The sequence below is a fragment of the Labeo rohita genome, chromosome 4 (genome assembly GCF_022985175.1).
Source record: "Labeo rohita strain BAU-BD-2019 chromosome 4, IGBB_LRoh.1.0, whole genome shotgun sequence".
NCBI classification, from domain to species: domain Eukaryota; kingdom Metazoa; phylum Chordata; class Actinopteri; order Cypriniformes; family Cyprinidae; genus Labeo; species Labeo rohita.
In genome coordinates, this window is record NC_066872.1 from 44,532,632 (window position 1) to 44,558,512 (window position 25,881).

At 30.9% G+C, this 25,881-nt stretch overlaps 1 protein-coding gene across 7 annotated transcripts in view; it reads left to right on the top strand.

Annotated features, from left to right (window-relative positions):
- The window catches only part of osbpl8 (oxysterol binding protein-like 8), a 77,616-nt gene that overhangs the window by 18,831 nt on the left and 32,904 nt on the right, over positions 1-25,881 (top strand). The window contains exons 1-3 of one of the 7 annotated variants that reach the window (XM_051107342.1): positions 938-1,079; positions 13,729-13,765; positions 17,558-17,698. In XM_051107342.1, coding sequence (XP_050963299.1) covers positions 1,020-1,079; positions 13,729-13,765; positions 17,558-17,698 — 238 coding nt within the window. In that variant the 5' untranslated portion in view covers positions 938-1,019. Of the gene's footprint in view, positions 1-937; positions 1,080-3,482; positions 3,754-13,728; positions 13,766-17,557; positions 17,699-25,881 lie in introns of those variants that run through there. The other 6 variants (XM_051107340.1, XM_051107341.1, XM_051107348.1 and 3 more) reach the window with 6 other exon arrangements.

Below are 25,881 nucleotides of genomic sequence, written 5' to 3' on the forward strand. Positions count from 1 at the left end.
AAACTACCATGATGTATACTTTCAGTCGTAACTTTGTAATATAATATAATATAATATAACATGTACATATACATATACATATAATATTGCAATGATAGTGAGGTTTAAAATTTCACGAATTTTAGGAGAAAATGTGATAAACTGTCATAAATAATGTCAATACTAAAATGGTAATAATCCTGGTAAATGGCTTCATTTTCACTTTAAATTTCTAATATATAATATATAATATATTGCAGTAAAAATTCTTAATATAATATATAATATATTTCATATTTTATAATTATATTTTTATTTATGCTTTTAATATTTTAAAATATAATTTCTAATTTTTCTGTTTCACTCATTTGTTTTTTGTGAGTTTCACCCCTATTCTGAGATTTTTGACACTCTTTTAACACTTTTTAGTTGTATTGTCGTTTCCGTCCTCGATTCTCTTCGGTCTGCTGTTCTTTTCTGTTAATAGGCACACAGTGAAACAGTAATTGATCAGCCGTGACCCCTGAATTGGTTTGAAAATGAGAATCGACTACCGTTTTTACTCCACTGCCTTAAGTTATAAAGCTCACACCCTTCTTGTTTTAATCATATGAGCATAAATACACGGGATGAGCTGATATAAAAATGCTGCTAGTTTATGACGTCTGTTGGATAAATCAGTAACCCTTGTCCTAAGAGCTCGACCTTCATAAAAGGATTGTTTCTCATACTTTCATTCTGAGACACAAACATTTCCTTTGGTTGCACAATTAATTCACAGCATCTTTACCTTAAAGTATTCAGTTTGACGACAGTCAAACGAGTCTGAATGCATTTCAAATACTCGTCGTTTTCATCAAACTGCCCCCGTGACCTCATCTGATGTGTTTTATATGTGCACTGATAAGGAAGCGCAGTATAATTTTACATCAGATGAAGGAAGGCGTCGACAAGTTAGTAGACAGGAAGCTTCTGCCACTTATTTCCTGTCTTTAGAGGCGGATAGACACAAACCCAGAGCGGCTCGTATCTGACAGCAGATGTCAGGCCTTGAACAGGATGTTTCGACTGAATACAGACGCACAAACACCAGTGGAAATGTGAGTTTGAGTTAGAAATTCAGCAGAGGGAATAAAATGTTCACTCGTCGTGATCTGCTGGAAACTCTCTTCAAAAATTGTTGTGTTTATGTGAATTAATTCACGTTTCTTATTAGCATATTGCGAAGTTTACAGGTCTTCAGAGGCTGACATCTATTTTTTTCTCTGACGCTTCAACTATTTCTAGCACTAATGAGTTTATATTTGCTGATTAGTGTGTCAAAAGCTAGTGTTTATGTGTTTATTTAATGCACACTCTATTTTCTGTAATGGCCTCATGAAGTGGTTTATGGCAAATAGTTTGTTTTGGAATGAATGAATGATGAATTATTAATACACAGAACATGGAAACTGGAAATGAGTCATGATGGGTTGGTGCAATTATCCAGATGTCAACTCTAGGTGGTTTATGAATATAATAAGCTTTTTATGAAAGTTTGAGTGCAGTCTAAGTAAATGTGGTCGATGAGAAGACATTTTAATTTTAAAATAAGGTGTTTTAGGTCAGCTTTGTGTGTCATGTTAACTGTAGTTTGGCTTTGTGGTAGAAAGTACACAGCGACGTTTCTATTTCAGAAAAATTGTGTAATATTATTATCTTTTTAAATAGCTGCTTTTTATGTGAATATCTGTTCAAATGTAATTTATTCCTGTGATCAAATCTGAATTTTCAGTGTCACGTCATCCTTCAGAAATCATTCTAATATGCTGATTTGCTGCTTAAGTAACATTTCTGTGTTTAAAACACTTGATGCTGCTTCATATTTTTGTGGAAATCTTGATGCATTTTATTTTTCATGATTCTTTGACGAATAGAAAGTTCAAAAGAACAGTGTTTATTTGAAATAGAAATCTTTAGTAACATTATAAATGTCTTTACTGTCACTTTATCATTTTAATGTGTTCATCAATCAGCGTAAAGTGTTTTTGCAACATACTAGAGCTACATTTTGCGATTTAAAAACCTAATATTTAAATAATTGTAACATTTTTAAGATAAAAAACTAATAATTAAATCAAATGTCTTAACATTATCTATTTAATTTATTCATAGGTCATTAAAAATGTTTTTTGCAACATACTTCAACTACATTTTAAGATCAAATAAAATAATAATAATATAGTAATAAATAATAATAATATAATAAATAATGATATAGTACATCTATAAATAAAGCTAATAATAATAATAAATCATTTTAACATTTTAAGACAAAAATTGCTAATTAATGAAATGTAGGATTTCACTTTTTATATCTGTTGACATTCGAAAGGATGTGAAATAATGTATTTTTTTATTTAAAAGATTTTTGCAACATACTACAACAGTTTTTGATAAACTAATATTTAAATAATTTTAACATTAGAAGATGAAAAACTAATAAATAATAAAATGTAATGTTCACTTGTACACAATTTTGTAACAAATGTCATTATGTAATTTCTTTTCCTCATTTTTGCAACATAAGGCAACTACTTTTGAGATGAAAACCGAATATAATTAATAATAATAACAATAATAATAAATTAAATCTATAAATAAAGCTAATAAATCATTGTAAAATTTTAAGATGAAAAACTAACAATTAATTAAATAAAAAATGTAACATTCACTTTTTGTTTGACATTCAAAAGGAAGTGAAACAATGTAATTTATTCATTAATCAATTTGAAGTATTAACATACTGCAACTATATTTTGAGATAAAAAGCTAACATTTAAATTATCTTAACAAAGATAAAAAAAACGAATTAAGTAAATCATAAAATGTAACATTCACTAATTGACAATTAAATGGACGTGAAACAATTTTGTAACAAATTTATTTTTGATCATTTTTAGTTTGCAACATACTGAAACTATGTTTTGAGATGAAAAGCTAATATTTTAATCTTTTTAACATAATAAGATGAAAAACTAATGAATTAAATCATAAAATGTAACATTCATATGTTGACATTTAAATCGATGTGAAACAAACTTGTCATTTTTCATCATTTTTAGTGTTTGCAGCATACTGATACTATGTAAGCTAATATTTAAATCCTTTTACCATTTTAAGATAAAAAGCTCATAGTTGATTAACTCATAAAAATGTAACATTATGATTTTTGTCAAAATGAAACGCTTACTAAAGAGCTGAAGTATTAATTAGTTTGCCTGCATGTCATGTAACCATCAACTGACATGAATGTTTTTAAATATTTGAAAAATTAATTTAAAGATTTAAAGAGGATTCTAAATGTTTTAGGTCAAAGAGGTTTGCCTGACCAAAAAAAAGCAAATTATGTCTATAGTTTACTAAAATCTCTCCAGAGTTTTTACATTGACTTGAAATCATTTTTCAGTCTGTTTTGGGAGTGTCTGATCAGTTGAGCCAAACCCGTAAGTCACTGGACGGATTTAAGATCGCTAAGTAGCTAGGAGTGTGTGTGTGTATGTGTGTGTGTTGAAGTACAGAATATGGTGTGTGTTGTGTGTCCAGTTCACTGACTGACCAGCTGTGAGAAACACAGAGCAAACAGACGATCATCTAATGATCAACAGAGAGGGAAGAGAAACGGGGAGGAGCGGCGTGTGAGATGGAGGAGCGTGTGGGAGAACCGAGACATTTGTGTGTGTGTGTTTGTGTGTGAGATCTCTGCGTCCGTGCAGACGCTCCGGCTCGCTAACGGTAGGCTAGCGCTCTGTTTCTCTCTGTTACTCATGATAAATTCAGACGGATGATGGATGGCTGGGTGTAGACGGCATTCAGAGTCCATCCTGTGATATATGAGAGTCTTATGGGATCTGGTGTGATTTTTGTTGTCCTGTAGACTTGCAGACGGGAGTGTCGTGTGATTTGAGATAAACAGTTACTGAGCTCAGATCAGCTGTGGGCTGTGGTGATGTTGCAACTTTAGACGCTGGAGTTTTACTATAGTAACAGCATTTGCATAGAAACTATGTGTGTGTGTGAGTCAGTGTGTGTGTGACTGCCGGACACGAGACAGCTGTTGGCTGATCTGTACAAGTGGTTTCTATGCGGATGGTCGGCCAAAGCTTGACCACAGAAAGCAGTCCTCTGTTTTAAAAAAGTGTGTGTGTGTCTGTCTGTGTGTCTGTATCAGGACATCTTCACTATGGAAAGTCCCGTCTTAAGCTATTTTGACATAGCCTCATGTGTAAATACAGCAACAGAAAACTACATTTTTACATATTCTGACAAAAAAAGTCATTGGTCTTTGCCATGATGGTTATGCCCCTAAAATGAGTGATAAAAATAGTGTTGTGCTGAAGTTATGCAAATAGGTACTTCTCAGATTTATTTTTCACTCCGCTTCAACAAATAATTAGTTCTGCTTTTTTTTTTTAACAAGTTTATTTTTACATTTGAGAATTAGATATAATTGTTTTCTATATCAGATATTGATTTTTGTTCATAAATAAAAAAAAAATGAATGAATAAATATTTATTTATTTATTTATTTATTTATTTATTTATTTATTTATTTATTTATTTATTTATTTATTTATCTATCCACCCACTGCATCTTTTTTAGAGTTAGAAACTCAGTAGTTTGAGAATTATATAATAATAATAATAATAATAATAATAATAATAATTTTTGTATATTTGAGAATTCAGTTTTTTATATATATTTTTCTAAATATATTTTAGAATAAATTTGCATATATAAATTTTGCATAGTAAAAAAATTTGTATTTGTAATATTGGAGTATTGTAATATTTATTTCTATTTAATTCTATTTTTAAAATTTGTGCTTGTTTTTTGAGAATACAGTGTTTTTATATGTTTATATACATTTTTTATATATAATGTTATATATAATGTTATAATATATATATATATATATATATTTTTTTTTTTTTTAAAATATATTTTAGAATGAATTTTTTTTTAATATTTAAAAATGTAATTGTAATATTGGAGTATTGTAGTATTTTTAAGATATTTTTATTTATTTATTTATTTTTAATAATTTATTAACTAGTTTTTAATATGATTAAAATTTAGAAGACTTTTTTCAAAATGTATTTCAGATTTTTTTTTAATGTAATATTTGTGCTATTGGAGTTTTGTAATAGTTTACTTATGTTTAAGAATTATATTGTTTTTTTAGCTGGCTTTACTTTTTTATATATGTTCTCAGTTGTTTTGTGTTACAATCGAGAACTGTATGTACTTTTTATATAGTTTAGATATTTTAAAAATATTTTTATATTTAAGACTTTGGTGTCTCATATTTGTCAATAATTGAGGGTTCAGTATATCATAAGCATTGCTTCTAACCTGCTCTTACTCTCAGGTCATTGGCTAATGTAAATGCAAAACTGTATTTGTTTATTTTCCATCGATATTTGTCCTGCTGCCATCTGTTTGTTTTCATTGCTCCGTTCCTTTGCCAGTAAAACTTCACCTTTTCGCTCTTCTTTTGGCATCTTGTGGGTTTGTCACCTCCACCTCTTCCTCGTCAGCTGCGTGTGATGTTAAACGTCTGTCATCAGCAAGTGTTTGCTGACTCCTCTCACACCAGCTGACAGACACCTTTCGCCCATCAGATGCCTTTGCCGTCTCAGACTTCATTTTCACACTCCTGAAGTAGATGGAAAGTGGTTCGGTGACATTACCGTCCCGCCGCCTGCGCAATGTTCTCTCAAACAGAACTAAGTTTCAAGGAGAGTTGGTGCTAAAAAAAAATAGTCTGGCACACTATCTGAAATGGACCGGTGGTATATTAAAGCTGACCGGAGATCAGCGAGACCACCTCGGAGATAATAGGATACACCCCAGGACTAGAACATCTCACAGCGATAACAGCCCATTACCAGCCAATGAGACGCGTCTGAAAGCATCTCAGTGATGAACTGAAACTCTATACACCAGCTTTACCTTCCCTCACCTTCTGTTTTCTTTCTCCCATCACTCCAGCTCTTTTTTCCTTTCTCTTTTAGCATTTTTGCTACAAAAACACTGATTTGCTCATGTAACGTGAGAGTTTTTGACTGTGAAAGAGGCAAACGTGACACCCAGTTCTTTTGCAGATCTTTTTCAGCATAATCTACAGCATTTGTGGCGTGCTGCCAATTAATTTAGACAATAATCTTAGTGCATACCTCAGTTTTTTACATGATTATTGGAATATTGATATCAAACAAACAGAAGATGCATTTATAAGCAATCGTGCAGGCTATGAATAAATATCAGCGGCTTATGAATATTAATTAAGTGATATACATTTGCCATATGCATAGATGTACATACATTTGCCAAGTTGTGATACATGATTGGGCTGGTGGGGAGATAAACATTTCTAAAAGTAGGTATCTGTAGGTCAGATTTTTATATATTTTTATACAAGTTTTTATATGTATATATTAAGAATTCAGTATATTTTTATATATTATTTCATAAGAATTTACCTTTACATTTATTTATAATTAATTTAGAATATTAATTCAAATAAATAAATATCATTAAATATACATTTTTAAAAGTAGGCATCTGTTAGTCAGATTTTTGAGTTTAATATATATATATATATATATATATATATATATATATAGAGAGAGAGAGAGAGAGAGAGAGAATTCAGTATTCAGTATATTTTTATATATTATTTTATAAGAGTTTTTTTTACTTTTAGAAATATTGTATACAGTATGTATATTTAATAATATTTAGTTTATAATACTTTAAATTAAAATAAATAAAGTTAAATTGAATGTAAATATATACATTTTAAAAAATGTAGGCGTTTGTAAGTCAGATTTTTTAAAAAATAGAGAGAATTCAGTATATTTTTATTTATTATTTTATAAGATTTTTTTTTAAAATATTGTATACAGTATGTATATTTAATAATATTTAATTTATAATAATCTAAATGAAAATAAATAAATATAAATTGAATGTAAATATATACATTTATAAAAGTAAGCATCTGTCAGGATCAAGTCAGATTTTAGAAAATTTGAATTTAATATATATATAGAGAGAATTCAGTATTTTTTTATATATTATTTTAAATGATTTTGTTCTATTTCTAGAAATATTGTATACAGTCTGTATACTTAATAATATTTAATTTATAATAATCTAAATTAAAATGAATACAAAATTAAATGGAAAACAAATATGTACAGTTATAAAAGTAGGTATTTGTAAGTCTGATTTTTGAGAGTTTAAGTTTAATATATAAAAATGGAGAGAATTCAGAGAATTAATTTTGGAAATAATAATATTTATTAATAATATTTAATTTATAATAATCTAAATTAAAATACATAAAAAATATAAATGTGTTTTTAAGGTGTTTTTAATAATTAATAATACAACATTAATAATAAAAACATAAGTAAGTAATAATAAAAACAACACAACAAAAATTTAAGAATGTCAATAAATAAATAAAATGTGAATTAATAAAAACAAAAAACAAAAAAAAAAACAACAACACACAAGTCAAAATATTTTTCTTGGCAGCAAAAGTTGACAAGTTAAAAATCTGTCTGGTATTTTTTTTTTTTTTTTTACAGGGAAGACTTTAAAACCAGACCAGTAGTCTTTACATGACACATGTAAATGACAGTCCCAAAAACGATGTACCTTGCATTTGGAGCAAAGTGCAAAATTAATTTTAATTTATGTCTATATTTGTGCAGTTTCACAATTGTTTTGTTTTTAATATTGTGTTAAATTACAAGTAATCCTTTTAAAAAGCTATTTTTGAATGCATATCTTATGCAGTCAATCTAGTTATCCATGGCGCTTGTCCAGTGATGTGCAAAAAACACATATTTCAAAACCAGCTAGTCGTCGTTTTGCCTGAACAACTGCAAACCGAGTCTTTCACATTCCTAAAAGCTTCAGTGAGTCACCGTGCTTTAAAAGTGCTTTAATTTTCTTTAATTGTGCCCTCAGGACTGACCGTACCGCCTCCGGATGAGTGTGACGACTCTTTATAGGTGTTTTATAAAGCTTCAGCTCAGGCTGTAGATGCTTCTGTGAATTTCCCGGCCTTGTTGTGACTTGGTGTTAAAGTCATGACACTGCTGATCCGGCAGAAACGCCCGGCTGTCAAGTACCGGCCCGTCGGCTGTGTGTTTGTGCTCGCGAGCGGACGCCGAATGCTCTTGAGTGTGCTGTATTAATCTCCCATGTGGATTTGCTGGAAAACACCCGAACGCCGAGGGTTTAAAACATCAGCTGTCGTCTTTGTTTCGCGGGCCGCTTGACTCATCTGAATTTGCTCTAGGAGATGCTTAAAAAGGCGTTTACGGGACTGTAAATCAAGGTTTCACAATATTGGCAGCTAAACATTAAACAAAACCAATGAGCCAAGTCTCAACAGCACTTTTTTGGCCATTTTAGGTTAATCAGTGAGACGAGGTGAAATATTGTTCACTAGTTAGTCATGCATTTTGAATTGCATGAGGTATATTATTGCATAATATTGACTTTGACTGAAGGAGTCAAAGCTTGAGAAGCTCAGCAGAAACCATGCTGATTCAAGGCATCATGGGATTGATCACATCGATTTGCTGGATGCTGTTTGGAAGATCATTGAAATTCTCTTGCATGTCCGTTTAATTTATATTTTGGCTAATATGATTATGTTTCCAGCTGCGTTTGACCACATGCAAATTGATTTTGCAGAATTATGTTGATTTTTCTCACATTCAGTGCTGAAAGTGAATTAATAGACTCTGTGTGTGGCTGCTGATGAGCAATTCCATTGATTTGTGCTCCCAGACAGAGCTGTGTGTCATCACCATAATTTCACATCAGACCAGCGCCGCTGGAAAACTAAATCTGTCCTGGAGAGACCTAGAAAATGTCAGTTTTATGTTATTTTGTAGTCGGACTACATACACTATCATTCAAAAGTGTGAGGCCAGTGAATGTTTCTAAAAGAAGCATCTTATGCTCACCAAGGCTGGATTTATCTCATAAAAATATGTTTTAAAATGTGAAATATTATTCTGATTTAAAATAACGGTTTTCTATTTTAATATATTTTAAGATGTAATTTATTTCTGTGATGCAATGCTGAATTTTCAGCACTTTTAGTGTCATACGATCCTTCAGAAATCATTCTAATCGGCTGATTTGCTGCTTAAGAAACATTTTTGATTATTATTAATGTTGAAAACATTTGTGCTGCTTCATATTTTATGCTTCATAAATGTAGTAAGTTTTATACTTAATAATGTTTCATTTATAACAATATAAATTAAATAATGAATAGTGAATAGATGGATAATGAATAGAATTAAATATATACACTTCTAACAGTAGGCATCTGTACGTCTGATTATTCTTTTTATTATTTTTATAAGAATTTATTATTTTTAGAAATATTGTATATGTACAGTATGTCTATTTAATAATATTAGTGCTGTCGAACAATTAATTGCGATTAAAATAAAAGTTTTTGTTTGCATAAAGTATGTGTGTACTGTGTATATTTATTATGTATATATAAAGACACACACAAACAGTATATATTTTGAAAATATTTACGTATGTATTTACATTTATATATTTATGTTCATATCATGTATACTATATATAAATATATTTACTATATTACCATAATACATTTTCTTAAATATATACATTCATGTGTGTGTATTTATATATACATAACAAATATACACAGTACACACACATATTATGTAAACAAAAACTTTTATTTTGGATGTGATTAATCACGATTAATTGTTTGACAGCACTAAATAATATTAATAATTTTTTTTATTATATTTAATTTAATAGATTGTACATTTTAAAATTTACAATTGTATTAATTTATATACAATTAAATTATAATAGATAATAACATATTTTATATACATTATTTAATAATGTTAAATTTATAACAATACAAATGAAAATGCAAATGAATAAATATAAATTGAGTAGAAAATATATAGTGTTACTAATAAATATAAATATTAAAAACATGAAGTAAGACAAAAATTATGAACTTTTAAAAAAGCAAAAATCAAAATATTTTTCTTGGTAGCAAAAGTTGACATCTTAAAAAGCTGTCTGGCATGTTTTTTGGAAATTAATTTACAGGGAAGACTTTAAGACCAAACCAAATTGACCAGTAAGCTTTGATTACATGACAGTCCCAAAAACAATGTACCTTGCATTTGGAGCAAAGTGAAAAATGAATTGGTTTTAAATTATGTCTATATTTGTGCATTTGTTTTTGTCACAGTCGTTTTGTTTTTAAAAGCTGAATTTTCTGCATTTTCAGTGTCACATAATCCTTCAGAAATCATTGTAACGTGCTGATTTGCTGCTCAAGAAACATTACTGATTATTATAAATGTTGAAAACAGATGTGCTGATTCATATTTTTGTGGTACATTTTTAGGATTCTTTGATGAATAGAAAGTTGAAAAGAACGGCTTTTATTTGACATAGAAATGCAGTATAACATTATAAATGTCTTTACTGTCACTTTAATGCATCCTTGCTGAATAAAAGTATTTTCTTTCAAACAAAAAAATTAAATGACTCCAGTCATATCTGTGGTCTAATAAAAAACGCTTTATTCGTGCTTGTAATGAACCGCCTCATGGGTGCCGACATCACATGACCAGCTGAATAATACTTGCTCTATCGCTCTAACCTCGTATTATCAGACGCTTTTGCTCACTGAATAAATTAATGAGGGCTGGCATTGAATCGTGCATTTCTACACTGGCATTGATAGTCAGTAGCAGTTGTTTTTGCATGACGACTACTTACAGTATATCAGCAATGTACAACTGACTGAGCGCAGCTTTTACTTTTAAATATTATAAAATATAAATATTCATAAATAGCTTATAGAAGATGATGGTTTAGTTTAGTTAAATGGCTCAGATGATCAGTACTGTATCTGGGAGCTTTCAAGGCCTTTTAAGGAAGTTGTTGTGTTTCACAGATTTATCACCCTCTTTTTGGGAGGCTGACAGGAAACCAAACAGACAAACAAGGACAGTAACGTCAACAGAAATGCTGGGAGCTTCTTGCTGGAGGAAACGGAGCAGACGTGGCGTTGTTTAAGGATTATCAAACAGATGCTTTCCAGACCGTGCTATGAAAACATGCCTTCATCCGTGATAGAAACAGCTCTTTCTTAAATACCACAGACTGGCTTTGTTTTAAACTGCACAATATTTTGGCATACTCTGCTATATCATGTAGTATGTGTGTGTTGAATATTAAAGCTTTCAGATTTTCTGTTTACATTAAATTCCTGTCTGACCTACTGCATTGTGGCACATATATAATGTATTTCACAGTCTGTGTTATTTCAGTAGCATCTATATACTGTTATAATGTAGTATTTTGAATTAGCTTTTGTTTATATATGTTGAGTTTGAATTTAAAGTTTAGTTATTTTGTGCTTTTGTTGTTTTTAGTAGTTAAAGGTAATAATAATAGTTCTGAAAATATTGTAAAAACTGAAAAACTTGAATAGCAGGGTTGGAAAAGTCATCAGACTCCATATTTAATACTTTGCAGAGACACCTTTTGCTTTAATTACAGTCAGTAATCTTTTTAATCTTTTTGGATATGTCTGTACTAGCTTTGCACACCTCGATTGGAGAATATTTGCCCAGTCTTCCTTGCAGAAATGCTCAAGTTCAGTCAAATTTTGTGGTGAGAGGCAATGGACAGCTCATATTTTTGAGGCAAAACCTACATTTCTCTGCTAGATGAAAGATTGCTTAAATCCCATTGCAAAGGGATTTAATCTTCAGGCCTTTTTCTTTCATTAATTTGATGTTGTAAGGCAAATGTTGTACAATTTGTAAATAAAGTAGGATCTTTATTTACAAAACTACAAATCATCATCCCACTGTATTGATATATTTTAAATACATTAGTAATTTTTCTGTACCTTCGTGTTTACCTTAGTATTTGTTTGTGTGTGTGTATTACATTTTATAGTATTTTTTTTTTTTTTTTTTTTTATATTTTTAGTTTTCATTTGAATTTTAGTTTTAAGTTTGTAATAGTTTGTTATTAAAAAATTCTGTGTAGCTTTTTTTTAGTTAAACGTTGTAATTTTTAGTTGTTTTTTTTTTGCTTTATTTTCTAATTAGCTTTTATTTTAATTTTTTCCAATTTTCATTTGAATTTTAGTTTGAAGTTTGTAATTTTATGAACATTTTTATTATTTTTTTTTCTATTTAGCTTTTTTTCCGTTTTAGTAATGTCATTAACCCAAATTAATTGCTAAGTTTTTTTTATTAATTTATTTCAGCTTTATTTCAGCGAATACAAATAATTTTATTTTTATTTTATTTTTTTAATATTTCTATTTAGCTTTATTTTCTAATTAGCTTTTATTTTTATATTTTCTGTTTTCATTTACATTTTTGTTTGTCTAATTTTGTTGTGCTTTTTGTCATTTTTAGTATTTTTTTTAATATTTCTGTTTAGCTTTATTTTCTAATTAGCTTTAATTTTTCCGTTTTCATTTGAATTTTAGTTTAAAGTTTTTGTCTAAAGTTTTGTTTTTGTTAAAGTTTTTTAATTTTGTTATGAAATTATATTTCATTTTTTTTAATTTCAGTTTTAGTAATTTTATTATTCCAAATTAGATGCCAAACTTTTGTTGCCAAATTAATCATCCTAATTTCAATTTTTAATTTTTAATCATTTTAGTTTTGGTGAACAATAACACTGCCCACAATGCAATGCAAAGTGAGAGGCTTTTGGATTGATTCATTGGGTTTTTTGTACTTAATCCCAGTAATGCCTAAAACAGCTTTGATACTGTTATAGGTGGTCAAACATTACAAATCCTAGAGCTTTTCAATCCGCTCTGACTGTTATTAAATTATATTTGTACAGAGCTAAAACATTTTTAACAGATTAGGTTCAGTTTATCATACATTCAGACAAACTGGCATCATTACACTAGTTAGTTTTATGCTCAGTATGTTCTTTTTTATTATATAAGCAAATGAACAGCGATCCACACGATCTGAGGTGCCATTCAAGGGTTTGTTCAAATCACTAACCCCAAATAGGATGATTTACAAACACTGCTAATAATGTTTATGGGAACTCACACATTTCTGTAGGTTTAATTTGATTACAGAGCCACAGAGGCTCTAAAAGCTTTATTAATCAAACAATAACCTGCATGACCTCTAACCGGCTTCATTTGATTTGAACAGGGTGCCAATTACTCAAGTGCATTTGTTGAAACATTTGATTGACAGATGTGACAGCCAATCAGAATCCCAGAGCTTTGTATTGCTTTGGCTTTGATCTCTGTTCACTATAATCTTCGCTAATCCACATTGTCCGGACTGTGTTATGAGTGTGTGTGTGTGTGGCTCATCTAACACTCCCTGGTTTTGTTCTGCTTAGTCTTTCTTGCTCTGTTCAGTTGGATTTTGTTGCCAGTGTCTTATGTGTCATTATGTGTTTGTCATTTTTAACTAATGCTGCTTTTCCTTTTTTTCCCTGTTTGTCTTTTTTGTCTTTTTTTCATGCCGTCTGTCTGTCTGCTGCCAACGTGTCCCAACGCACAAAACACCACCAACACCAAAACCAACACTGCCTGGCGGACCCTCGCTGTGTTTGTCCGTTTGTGTGTGTGTGTGTGTGTGTGTGTGTGTCAGCATCATGCAGAGAGCAGAGAAAACCCTGTCACCCCAGGTAAGAGGCTGACATTCACCTGTCTGTGTGTGTGTATGTGTGTGTGTGTGTGTGTTATCTGTGCTCCTGTGTGTTTGCATAGGCACTATGTTCAGAAATGGGATACTTAACACTATATTCTGTTTAAAACATGCTTTTAATAGTATGTGGAAAATAGTTGTTTGTTATAGTACTAAAATAAAATAAAATAAAATAAATTAAAATTGCCAGCATAATTGGCAAAATAAAAAATAAAATAAAATAAAATAAAATTGCCAGCATAATTGGAAGCATGGTTGGAAATTAAAGATAATATTTTCAGAAATAAATTTATATAAAATGTGTACATTTACATATAATTTATTTAGTGTAATTTTGTCAATATGTGTTTATATGTGGCAGTAAAATGGGATATAAAACATAAATTTGTGAAAAATGTATAAATTTATATGGAATTTATACACTGTTAGGATGTAGAATTCATCAATATACATTAAAAAATTAAATTAAATTGCCAGCATAATTGGCAAAATAAAATAAAATAAAATAAAATAAAATTGCCAGCATAATTGACAAAATAAAATAAAATAAAATAGCCAGTGTGATTGGAAATTAAAGACAATATTTTTGGAAATAAATTTATATAAAATGTATACATTTATATATAATTTATTTAGTGTAATTTTGTCAATATATGTTTTTATAATTTTTATATGTGGCAGCAAAATTGGATATGAAACAATTTTGTAAAATTAAATTTGTACAATTATATTTTATATATGTTTATATTTATACATATAAATGCATAACTTTAAAACTTTTGTTGTATGTGGTGTTTTCAAGTAAAAAAAAAGGCATTATAATTTTATATTTGTTATTTATATTTCATATTTTATATGCATTTTTTAAATTAAAATACATTTAATTAATAAAATGTATGTGTGAGTACTGAGAATATCACATTTTCTATCCTCATATATGGTGATTGTGGTTGTGCCCTGATTTATACTTGATTTCCAGTCTAGAATATTACCTTTCTGTCTATAAAAATGCATTTTCCAATGAGAAGATCCAAGGATTTCATTATATGGGCTCATAACATTCAGTGTGGCTCTGATGTGCATCAGATGCGTTAATGCACTGATTCATTTACACATGCTCCGATGCATATTAAAGTCTGACACTGACATTTATTTTCCTACATGGTTCTTTGTATTTATATGAGTTGTGCAGTTCCACAGACATTCAGAAGTTAACACGTCTAAGGGACATTTGTATGTGTCAGGGAACAGCAGAAATGTAGATTTATGTGAAGAGAAGAATATAGATCAAGATCATAATTTGAGATTTCTAACGCAGCTATTTGGTTAATTGGCTCATTAGTAATTAGTATCTTCACAGCCTCAGTGATGAGGATGAAATATTCATATTGCATCTCAAACGAGTATCTCTAATGAATGATTACCATAAAGTGATTCAGCTCTGTCGCTCCAGCTTTATTTGCTTTTGCATTACATTAATCACCAACCCGAGTGTGTGTGTGTGCACGTGTGTGCGTGTTCGTGCGTGTGTGCATGCTATAATACACGTATAGCAACACAAGCACACACAGACACATGCATATATTCACTCAAAGCTTATTTCACCCAACACATTTTATGCTGCGTCTTTGTGCAGACTTTTTTGCGCATTTAATTTTCTCAGCTACAGGCCTGCACACACACACACACACAGTCAATAGTGATTTATGTAATCCTGTTGCAGTGCTGTAAGGTTGTGTGTGATGCTGAAGAGATTGGATTTGAAACATTCATGTTTAATGCTTAATTTAAGCTGTTTAAAAACGGCACCATCAGATGGAGAAAATAAATAGTAGTATTGCAGATAACAGTTTTTACACAAAACCATGTAATGATTTTATCTGTTTTCATTTTGTGTGTTGGCCACTAGAGGGAGCACTTTGCAATAATGTGTGCATCAGTTCAGGTTTTCTGTCAGGCTGAATAATTATGAAATATTAATTCACCTATATTTTGACATTTTATGTTCCCAGTTATTTGAGACATTAAAATAGACACTTTACTTGCATTTAATATGCTTTCTATATATATATATATATATATATAATCATTTTTGTAAATGTAACTTGATGTGGACACCAAAATGAGATGCCTCGTTTTTGAAATGTATGAATTTTTATACATTTCCAGAAAATTAATCTGAATGTTGGATAAAGTCAGGTTTCAAATTCTTGTTTCATTTTGTTGATATATTAGTTTTTAGATTTTTATAGAAGGGATTTTTGATATCTCTTTTTATCGCTCCATAAATCATAAAATAATGTCAAAAACTATTTTTCACCATGTTTTCAGGAATAAATTGTTGTAGCAAATCAGGTGAATGATATATAAACAAACCCTTCTATAGAAACCTTCAGAATATAGATAAAAATAAAACTAAGTTTGGTGTTTGTAAATGCTACACATGTAGAGATAAAATCATTTTGAGACTTTAATCTATAACATCCGTATGTGTTTTTTAAAATTTAAATCAAGATACTTCAGGTAAATGGGCAAAAATAATTAAATAAATAAAATATCACTCTTCCCCAGTTGATTGATTATATCAAGAATTGCAAACATTTTTACAAGATTTCTAACATTTTTACAAGATTTCTAAAATGTTCTGTGCAATAAGCAAACGAGGCATTACACAAATATAGCAAGCAATTCAAGAAAATTAATCTGGACATCAGATAAAGGCAAGATCAAATTTCTTGTTTCATTTTGTTGACATATTAGTGTTAAAGGTTTTTATAGAAGGGATTTTTGATATCTCTTTTTATCACTCTGTAAATCATAAAAATAATGTCAAAAACTAATTTTCACCATGTTTTCAGGAATATATTGTTGTAAAATCAGGTAAATTATATATAAACAAACCCTTCTACAAAAACCTTCAGAATATAGATGAGATTACACCTGCTAAGTTTGGTGTGTGTAAATGCTACAAAAGTGGAGATGAAAACACATTTTGAGACTTAAATCTATAACATCCTTATGTGGTTTTAAAGTTTAAGTCAATATACACCAGGTAGATATGCAAAATAAATAAATTAAATATCACTTTACTTCCCCAGTTGATTGATTATATTAAGAATTGTAAATATTTGTTGTATTACAAGTTTTCTAAAATGTAATGTGCAAAAAGCAAATTATGCATTATCTAATTAAATATTTACTAAATGCGTATAATTCCAGAACATAAATCTGAACATCAGATAAAGTCAGGTTTAAAATTGTTGTTTCATTTTGTCTAAATGTAATAGTTAAATGTTTTTGTAGAAGGGAATTCTGATATCCATTTTTTTCGCTCTGTGAATCAGAAAATATGGTCAACAGTCAGGAAAAACTGTTTTTTACCATGTTTTTAGGAATAAAGTGTTGTATAAAATCAGGCGAATTATATATGAACAAACTCTTCTATAAAAACCTTCAGAATATAGATGTGAATAAAACTGCTAAGTTTGGTGTATATGAGTGCTGCTGAAGTGGAGATGAAAACTCATTTTGAGAAACAGCATTTTTATATCGTAATTGAAATCTACAGACGCAAATAGATAAAATGTAATAAAATAAACACTTGCACATTTTGGATTTTCCTTTCCACTACTCGAGTTGTAAAAGTCTATCAAAATTGCCCAAGGCTTGAATAACCAATAGAAATAGAGTCTTGCTTTAAAACCAAGTGTATATCAGATTTAGCGTCTGTTGTCTTATGAATGCATCTTTTTTCTCTGTTATTTTTCCACAGCTGCCTTAATGCCTGGTGATGATGCGGCGCTTCTGACCCCGGGAAGGATGAGTCAGCGTGGGAAGGAGGCGGGGCTGCACACGCCCAATAAAGACCTGCTCACAAGCCCCTCCCTCAGCCCGGGTGTCAGCTACAGCCACGGTAAGAGAACAACAGCACAACATAAATGCAGGAATTTCTCCCAAAAGTCTTTTTGGCCTGAAGGATGTGTGGCCTTAATGCTTTAAAGGCCACATCTGCATGAAGGAAACCTGATCCCAGACCTGTGCAGTTTACATCAGGTTACATTTCCCTGGTTTGAGGGGTGGAAAATGTTATTAGATTGTGCTGAAAGGTTTTGAAAGCAACACTTGTCTTTAAATAATAAATCAGGCACAATATGATCAGAGCATTTATTAAGAAAGTAAATAGGATTGATTGTGATTTCAGTGTTGACACACTTGCACCAGTTTTTCACTGTGTAGTGTTGGTTTTCACCACTAGAGGCCGCTGAAGTGTCATGAAATCAGACTTGAGCAGAGTTTGTCCAAGGAAATGTGCAATCTTTTATTGTTTTGCTTGTGGTTAACCTGTCCTGGGTTCCCACAAACATGGAAAACTATAAAGGAATTTTGAAATGTCACACAAATGTTCTATAGTGAATAATTTTTTTTCTTATTCACTTGTTTTATTATTATTTTATTTGAGTAATTCTTTAAATGTATTTATTAGTGACTGAGACCTGGCATACAAATAGAAAGTGACCCAAGCAATCTCTGCTGTATTAAGCATGAGCTACTATGCTAATCTAAATATGTTATATTGTTATTGTTATTATATTATATGTAATGATTTTAGTAATTCTCAGAAGAAAAAATGTTAAAATACTTTTTTTAATTTATCTTTAGTAATTGTTAATTATAAATAATTATGTACTGATTAAAGTAATATATATATATATATATATATATATTTATATATATTTATATTTATATATATAAAATATTCTATATATATATATATATATATATATATATATATATAGAATATTTTTTGGAGGAAAATTTAAAAAAATAGTAGTTGATTTGTATTGATTATTGTATTATAATATTATTATATTGATGTAATTATGCCTTGGCTATTAATTATTATGTATTAATAATACATATAGAGAGATAGATACGGATGATAAGTATAGTAATAATTATTATTTTAAAAATTGTTAATGATCAGTAGGCTTATATGTTAATAAATATGCTTATTTATGTATATATCATATATAGAATGCATTATAAATATATTTTAATAATATTATATAACAGATTTAATATTTTATTCAGATACTTTAATATAATAATGTTATTATTTATTTATTTATATATTTATATATATATATATATATTTTGTTTTTTTTTTTGTTTTGTTTTTTTTTTGTTTAAACGTCATATAAAAAGGTGTCTGTAATTATCCAGACAAGGTTCACTATTGCGCATGGAGTGTCCATGTGATCGTCATAATCCCTGTGTCATGTTTACAACCACCTGTGACACACACACACACACACACACACACACCAGGCTCATATCTCTACTCCACAGTTATTATTAAAGTTGTCAGAGGATTTGGCTTTTATAATGATGATATTAATCTGATTAAATGTGCCACATTCCTATTTTTAGAGCTCATCAGTGGTCCCTGATTCAAGCGCTCACGTTTTGAGCGTAATACGTGTGGCGTGAGACTTGTTTTCAATTGCTCTGCAAGACTAGACGCTGACACACGCAATCACCTCTGCACAAAACCGCCGCTAGTCAGAACCTTTCAAAGCCTTCGGACCTTTCGCATCTTGTCAGATCTCCATAGCAACAGCAATTTCTCCTCGCCAGCGCTTTGAAAGCACATTCACCCTTTCTTTTTAGATGAATCATTTGGGCGTGTTCTGATGCTCAGAGATCTATAATAGAAAGTTTCTGTGCGCAGATGTGGGCCACGTTTCACTCAATTATTCAGTGCCGGCAGCGGCAACCCGACACGAGACGTGCCGCAGCTTTCTCCCGGTGAGAACGCACCCGGAATAGCATCAGTATGGCAAGCGATATGCGCTCAAATCCTCTTTACTGACCTCCTTGCTCTGTTTGAGACGAGAGCAGGTGTGGTTGGCCTGGATTTAATGGATTACATACAGCAAATGAGGTTAAAATGCACAACGTGCAGTTCAGCCAATCAGAAGCTGCTTAGCCTACATGTTCCTTTGCTGCAGCCAATCAGATGCAGGCTCATTTGAATATGGGAGGTCGGGTGTGAGCATGCTTTTCACATATCGCCTGCTGTTTGGAAATATCATGGCGGTTTTGTGGGCTAATGAATGTTTGATTGTGAATGGAGAGGGTTGGACGTAAACTTATGAATGCATAAGGTTAATTGATTAATTAATCTTCCTGCACACAAGGCAAGTACTTTGACTAGTGCTCTACTGTTTAGTTAGTGCATATTTAGTATAATTAGATGACATTAGATGTCGACCTACAGTAGTAACTGGTGAGAACAGAAATCAAGCATAGTTTCATTGTACGTTTGTAAATACGCTTCTTAAAGTGGAAAAAGTGACTGTTTTGTGTGAAATCATGTAATTTAAAAGTAATTTCCTAAAGGCTTAGTAAAGCATTCATCATAGAAGATGACTTGAGATGGGTTTCTTGAGGATACCGGTTGTTTGGGCGGTTTGTTTAGTAGCGTTGAATGTGCTCTATGGTCTGACTCATTAAAGCTTATTCGTTAGGCTGCTAATCCAGGCTCATAGCCAGGTTGCATAAGGTTTCTAGTGGCTTCCAAAGCCCACCTTTAATGCATTGATCAGGTCTCAAGTGCACTGTGTCTGAAAGTATCTTATCTGGTGCTTTTGCTTGTTTTATTATTCACTTGTAGTCTTATATTTGAGGTTCTTCAACCAACTTCATGAGGTGCATTCTGTAATGTTATTAAAGGAGTTCACATGTTTGATGGACACTTGTTGGCTGCACTTGTGATTTTGTAAATAAATTCATAAGACACTATTTTTATTCTATTTTATTGACATTCAAGAAATTAGTTCGTCAGTAGCGATATTGCATATATCAGCTGATATTAGATAATCGTACATCATCTTTTTCCTGTATATACATTTAGATTACATTTGCTGTCACCTAAATCTCACTTACAGTGAGTGAAACTATGACTAAAATAAATTTAATATTAGTATTAGATGTAATCTATAGCATATTTGAAAATATAAATAATTCATACATTGTAATGTTGTGATGCCTAAAGTAGAGAATTTAAAATGATTATTGGAGTTATTTTACATCTTTTTACTTCAAATTTTATTGTTTAATTCAGTGTAACTTTTATTTATTTATTTTTACTTATTTAATGAGGGACAGTGCGTAATAATGCATAACAACATGTAAAATGTGTCAGATTTAGTGCTGTGCAACGATTAAACGCCATTAAATAAAATTAAATAAAATAATAATTAAATAAGTTTTTCTTTACATAATATATGTGTGTGTACTGTGTATTTTTATTATGTGTATATATAAATACATACACATACAGTATATATTTTGAAAATATTTACATGTATATATTTTTATTGATATAATTAATATTATATATAAATATATTTAATATATAAACCTTTTTTCTTAAATTTATCTATGCATGTGTGTCTTTATATTTACATAATAAATATACACAGTACACACACATATATTTTGTAAACAAAAACTTTTTTTTTGGATGCGATTAATCACAATTAATCATTTCACAGCACTAGATTTAGCCAAATTGGCTCATTTCCATCTGCCAGATTTTTGTGATTACTTGTAAAATGTACTGCTCTTGTTGCTCTTTGTGAACAGTACCGTGGTCTGGATCATTAACCGCTCAGCTACTGACTCTACACTGGTTCAGTTTAACCTGCTGGGTTACTCATTTAGTTGAGTGGGAAACAGTTCAAACCGTAACTGTGCGGAGATCAGTTTCACACGAGGAAAACCAACACCTGCTTGCGTTACTACAAACACACTCTCACAAACTCTGAGATACTGTTGCAAGGGATGAAGCACAGATAACTGAGTGAATAATGAGGACTTGTTTATAAGAAACAAACAAAGGATAAATACCACAGGTTTCTCTGAGTGAAGCTCAAAACAAGAGACAAGAGTTAAAGGAACAGACTGCACTTGAGTACAAAGCAGACATCGGGTGGCTTTTTATGGAAAAGATTAACATGCTGTTGACCTCGGGTGTTTTTCCACATAGTTTATGTATGTGTGTGTGTGTGTGTGTGGGTCAGATGGTCTGACCTCCCCATTCGCAGCAGATAAACAGACCCCCGTTCCCAGAGGAACGTCTCCAGATCTGTGACTGCCGTCATCAGCGCAGAGCTTACAGCTCAGAGCTAAAGTGGGCATGTTTCCACCCATCTTTGGCTAAAGGAACATCGCCTGCCGTGTTTGAGTGTGCTCGGTGGCTTTACATATTACCAACAGCGATACACGCCGAAATTAGCTGTTGGCTCGCCTCTCGTTCCACTTAATTCAGAGACACAATCAGCCCTTAAAGACTCTCCTGATGGGCACAAGACCAAATGGCTGGAGCACAGTAAACAATTAAACTGCCAAATTATCCCCACCTGACTCCTATGGATGGATGGATAAACAGTTTGTAAATCAAAAGACAGATAGACAGATGGATGGACTAACAGATAGATGGATAGACGGGCAGAAGTATAGATAGATAGAGAGATAGATAGATAGATAGATGGATGGATGGATGGATGGATGGATGGATGGATGGATGGATGGATGGATGGATGGATGGATGGATAGATAGATAGATGGATAGATAGATAGATAGATAGATAGATAGATAGATAGATAGATAGGCGGAGACAGATGGATAGATAGATAGATAGATAGATAGATAGATAGATAGATAGGCGGAGACAGATGGATAGATAGATGGATAGAAGAATAGATCGATAGACAAACAGACAGATAGATGTATAGATAGATAGACAGAAGGACAGATAGATGATAGATAGATAAATGGATGGATGGATAGATAGAGATAGATAGATGGATAGATGGATGGGTAGATGGATAGATGAATGGATGGATGGATGGATAGATAGAGATAGATAGATGGATAGATGGATGGGTAGATGGATGGATAGATTGAGAGACAGAATGATAGATAGACAGATAGAGAGAAGGACGGATGGATGGATGGATGGATGAATGGATAGGTGGAGATAGATGGATAGGTGGAGATAGATAGATAGACAGAATGATAGATAGGCGGATAGATGGATAGAAGAATAGATGGATAGACAAACTGACAGACAGATAGATGTATGGATAGATAGATGGATAGACAGATAAAGAGATAGATAGACAGATAGATAGATGGATAGATAGGCGGATAGATAGATAGGCGGATAGATAGATGGATAGAAGAATAGATCGATAGACAAACAGACAGATAGATGGATAGATAGATGGATAGACAGAAGGACAGATAGATGGATGGGTGGATGGATAGATAGATTGAGAGAGAGAATGATAGATAGACGGATAGAGAGAAGGACGGATGGATGGATAGGTGGAGATAGATAGATAGAATGATAGATAGGCAGATAGATAGATGGATAGAAGAATAGATAGATGGATAGAGGAATAGATAGACAAACAGACAGACAGATAGATGTATGGATAGAAAGATAGATAGATGGATAGACAAGGACAGATAGATGATAGATAGATAGATAGATAGATGGATGGATAGATAGATAGAGATAGATAGATAGTTAGACAAAATGATAGACTGTTAGATGGATAGACAGAAGGACAGATAGATAGACGGATAGATAGATGGATAGAATGATAGACGGATAGATGGATAGACAAATGAATAGATGGACAGACATAGATAGATAGATAGATAGGTAGATATAGATAGATCAGTCTGGTTTTGTGCTCTTCTAATCGAAGTCTCAGGTTGTTAAATGTTTCATAAATGTAGTATAACTTCCATTCAGCACAGGATAGTGAGCAGTAGGCTTTGAATTATACATCCGCCAGAGCATCTTAATTAGTTATGTTAATTAGGGCATCATTCACAGCCATCCTGCAGTCTCATCCGTTCGCTGCTCCTGCTTCTTTTTGGTGAGGCTGTTGCCTAGCAACTTCAGAGTGACATCAGCAAAGTCCGGGAGGAATGTCCTGATTGGTTACGACGTCCTGCGTGAATTCTGATTGGATGGAGAAAAGAGGAATCTGGAGTGTTTAAAAGCTGCTTGAACTACTTTAACCTTTAGCTTGATTCCTCTGGAGCTCTTCTCCAGTTCACTGACCAAAAACAGGCTGGATTTACACAAGCTGTACCAAGAAACAAGCAGCGCTTCACTTGAAGTCCCAGCGGTCTGTGCGGCCTCCTCCTGTGAGTTACTTGTTGACATTTCACTCCAAACAAATAGCTTCTAAATTGACTTGAAGGAAATCAGTTTTCCCTTTTGGATCCCACTGCGTCTAAACACTCTCTTGAAGATGCATTGCTTGTTAGTGATGTTTTGTTTACTGCTGTTGCATATTACAAGTGCTCGTAGTGAAGCTCAGGGATTCAAACTAGATTTCCATTGCATAATTTAGGCATAGATTTTGGCCATTATGCATATGTGTATTTAATTAGTGCTGTTTTCTGATGCAAAACGCCTTGTTGTCTGTTACTTTAAGTCAGTGCTTTTTGATTTAGCTTTGTAACACAGAGTAAACCTGGTTAATGTAAGTCATATCTAAGTTTTATAAAAGGCTCATGAAAGATGGATATTCACAGAGCTCAGTCTTCTCCCAGAAGCCTTTGCAGTTTGCAGATGTGACGGTTCATAGTGTGATCAGGTTGGATGTGCGTCTGTATCCAGAGATACCGATGGCTTGATTCTGTTTTCACCAGCGCTGTTAGAGAAGCAGCCGTGTGTGTGTGTGTTAAAATATTTAGCTACAGTATCCTTCATAAAACATTCTGTGTGTGTGAGCTGAGAGACAGAGAAAATCAGATCTGAGTCATGGACACAAAAATGTAGACATACTCAGTGATTCACAAACAGTAATAAAGTGAATCTGACAAAACCTGATTCACGTTTTTATGAATAGGCTAAGTTAGATTTCAAAGTATAATTTGTATAATTTGTATAAATAACAAAGTATAATTTGTTCATGATTATACTTTCACGTGAAGTATAATGTTTTCATGATATTTAAGCACATTAAGCAAAACATTCATTTCCGTAATGCATGCAAATCTTATTCCTATTACTGTAATGAGAAATATATTATTTAATATTTAAATTGAAAGGTATTTATACATCATGGTATTTATTGTATAGCCATTTAATAATAATAATAATAATAATAATAATAATAATATATATAAATTAATAATAATAATAATAATAATACATACAAACATATACATTCTTACATAATTAGTTATTATTAATAAATGTTATGATTTAATATTTATGTAATTATTTATTATTATGGTGTTCTTATATATATATATATATATATATATATTTTTAATGATTATTATTGTATTATTATTTTTGTTATTTAAAAAAAATATAAATATCCTAAATATATCAATATATTTTTAATGTGCAATATAATATAGTATATGTTATATATTTAATGTACTATTATATTATATTATATTATATTATATTATATTATATTATATTATATTATATTATATATTAAAGTAATATACACAGTGCTGTTGATAATGCTAATAAAAATTATATAAACGGTATATAGAAATATTAATTATTAATTTATTATTATTTATATTACTAGTAGTATCTGTATTTTAAATATGTATAACTGTTATTATGTTTAAGGAATGAAAATATGAAATTGAGATATTATATAAATTACTGTTATTAGTATTTCTTTATTTTATATATAAAATATATATAAACTAAAAATGTAAAAAAAAAAAAAAAAAAAAAAAAATGAAAGATTAGATTTTAGATCTTAGATTTGTATTTATTCATGTATTTATTTTAGATGAATGATAAGCCAGACACATTTTTATCATATTGACTACAAACATCATGCAATCAGATCAGAACAAAACAAAAAAAAAAGCATGAGTTACAGGTGTGTAGTGACGTCGTAGCTCAAAGCTTTTTTTTCCCCCACTGATACTCAGTGCCGTCCAAGAATGTGAGCAATGGCTGTCTCTCTCTCTCTCTCTCTCTCTCTCTCACGCACACAGCTGCTCTAGAGCGAGAGGGAGGAGCT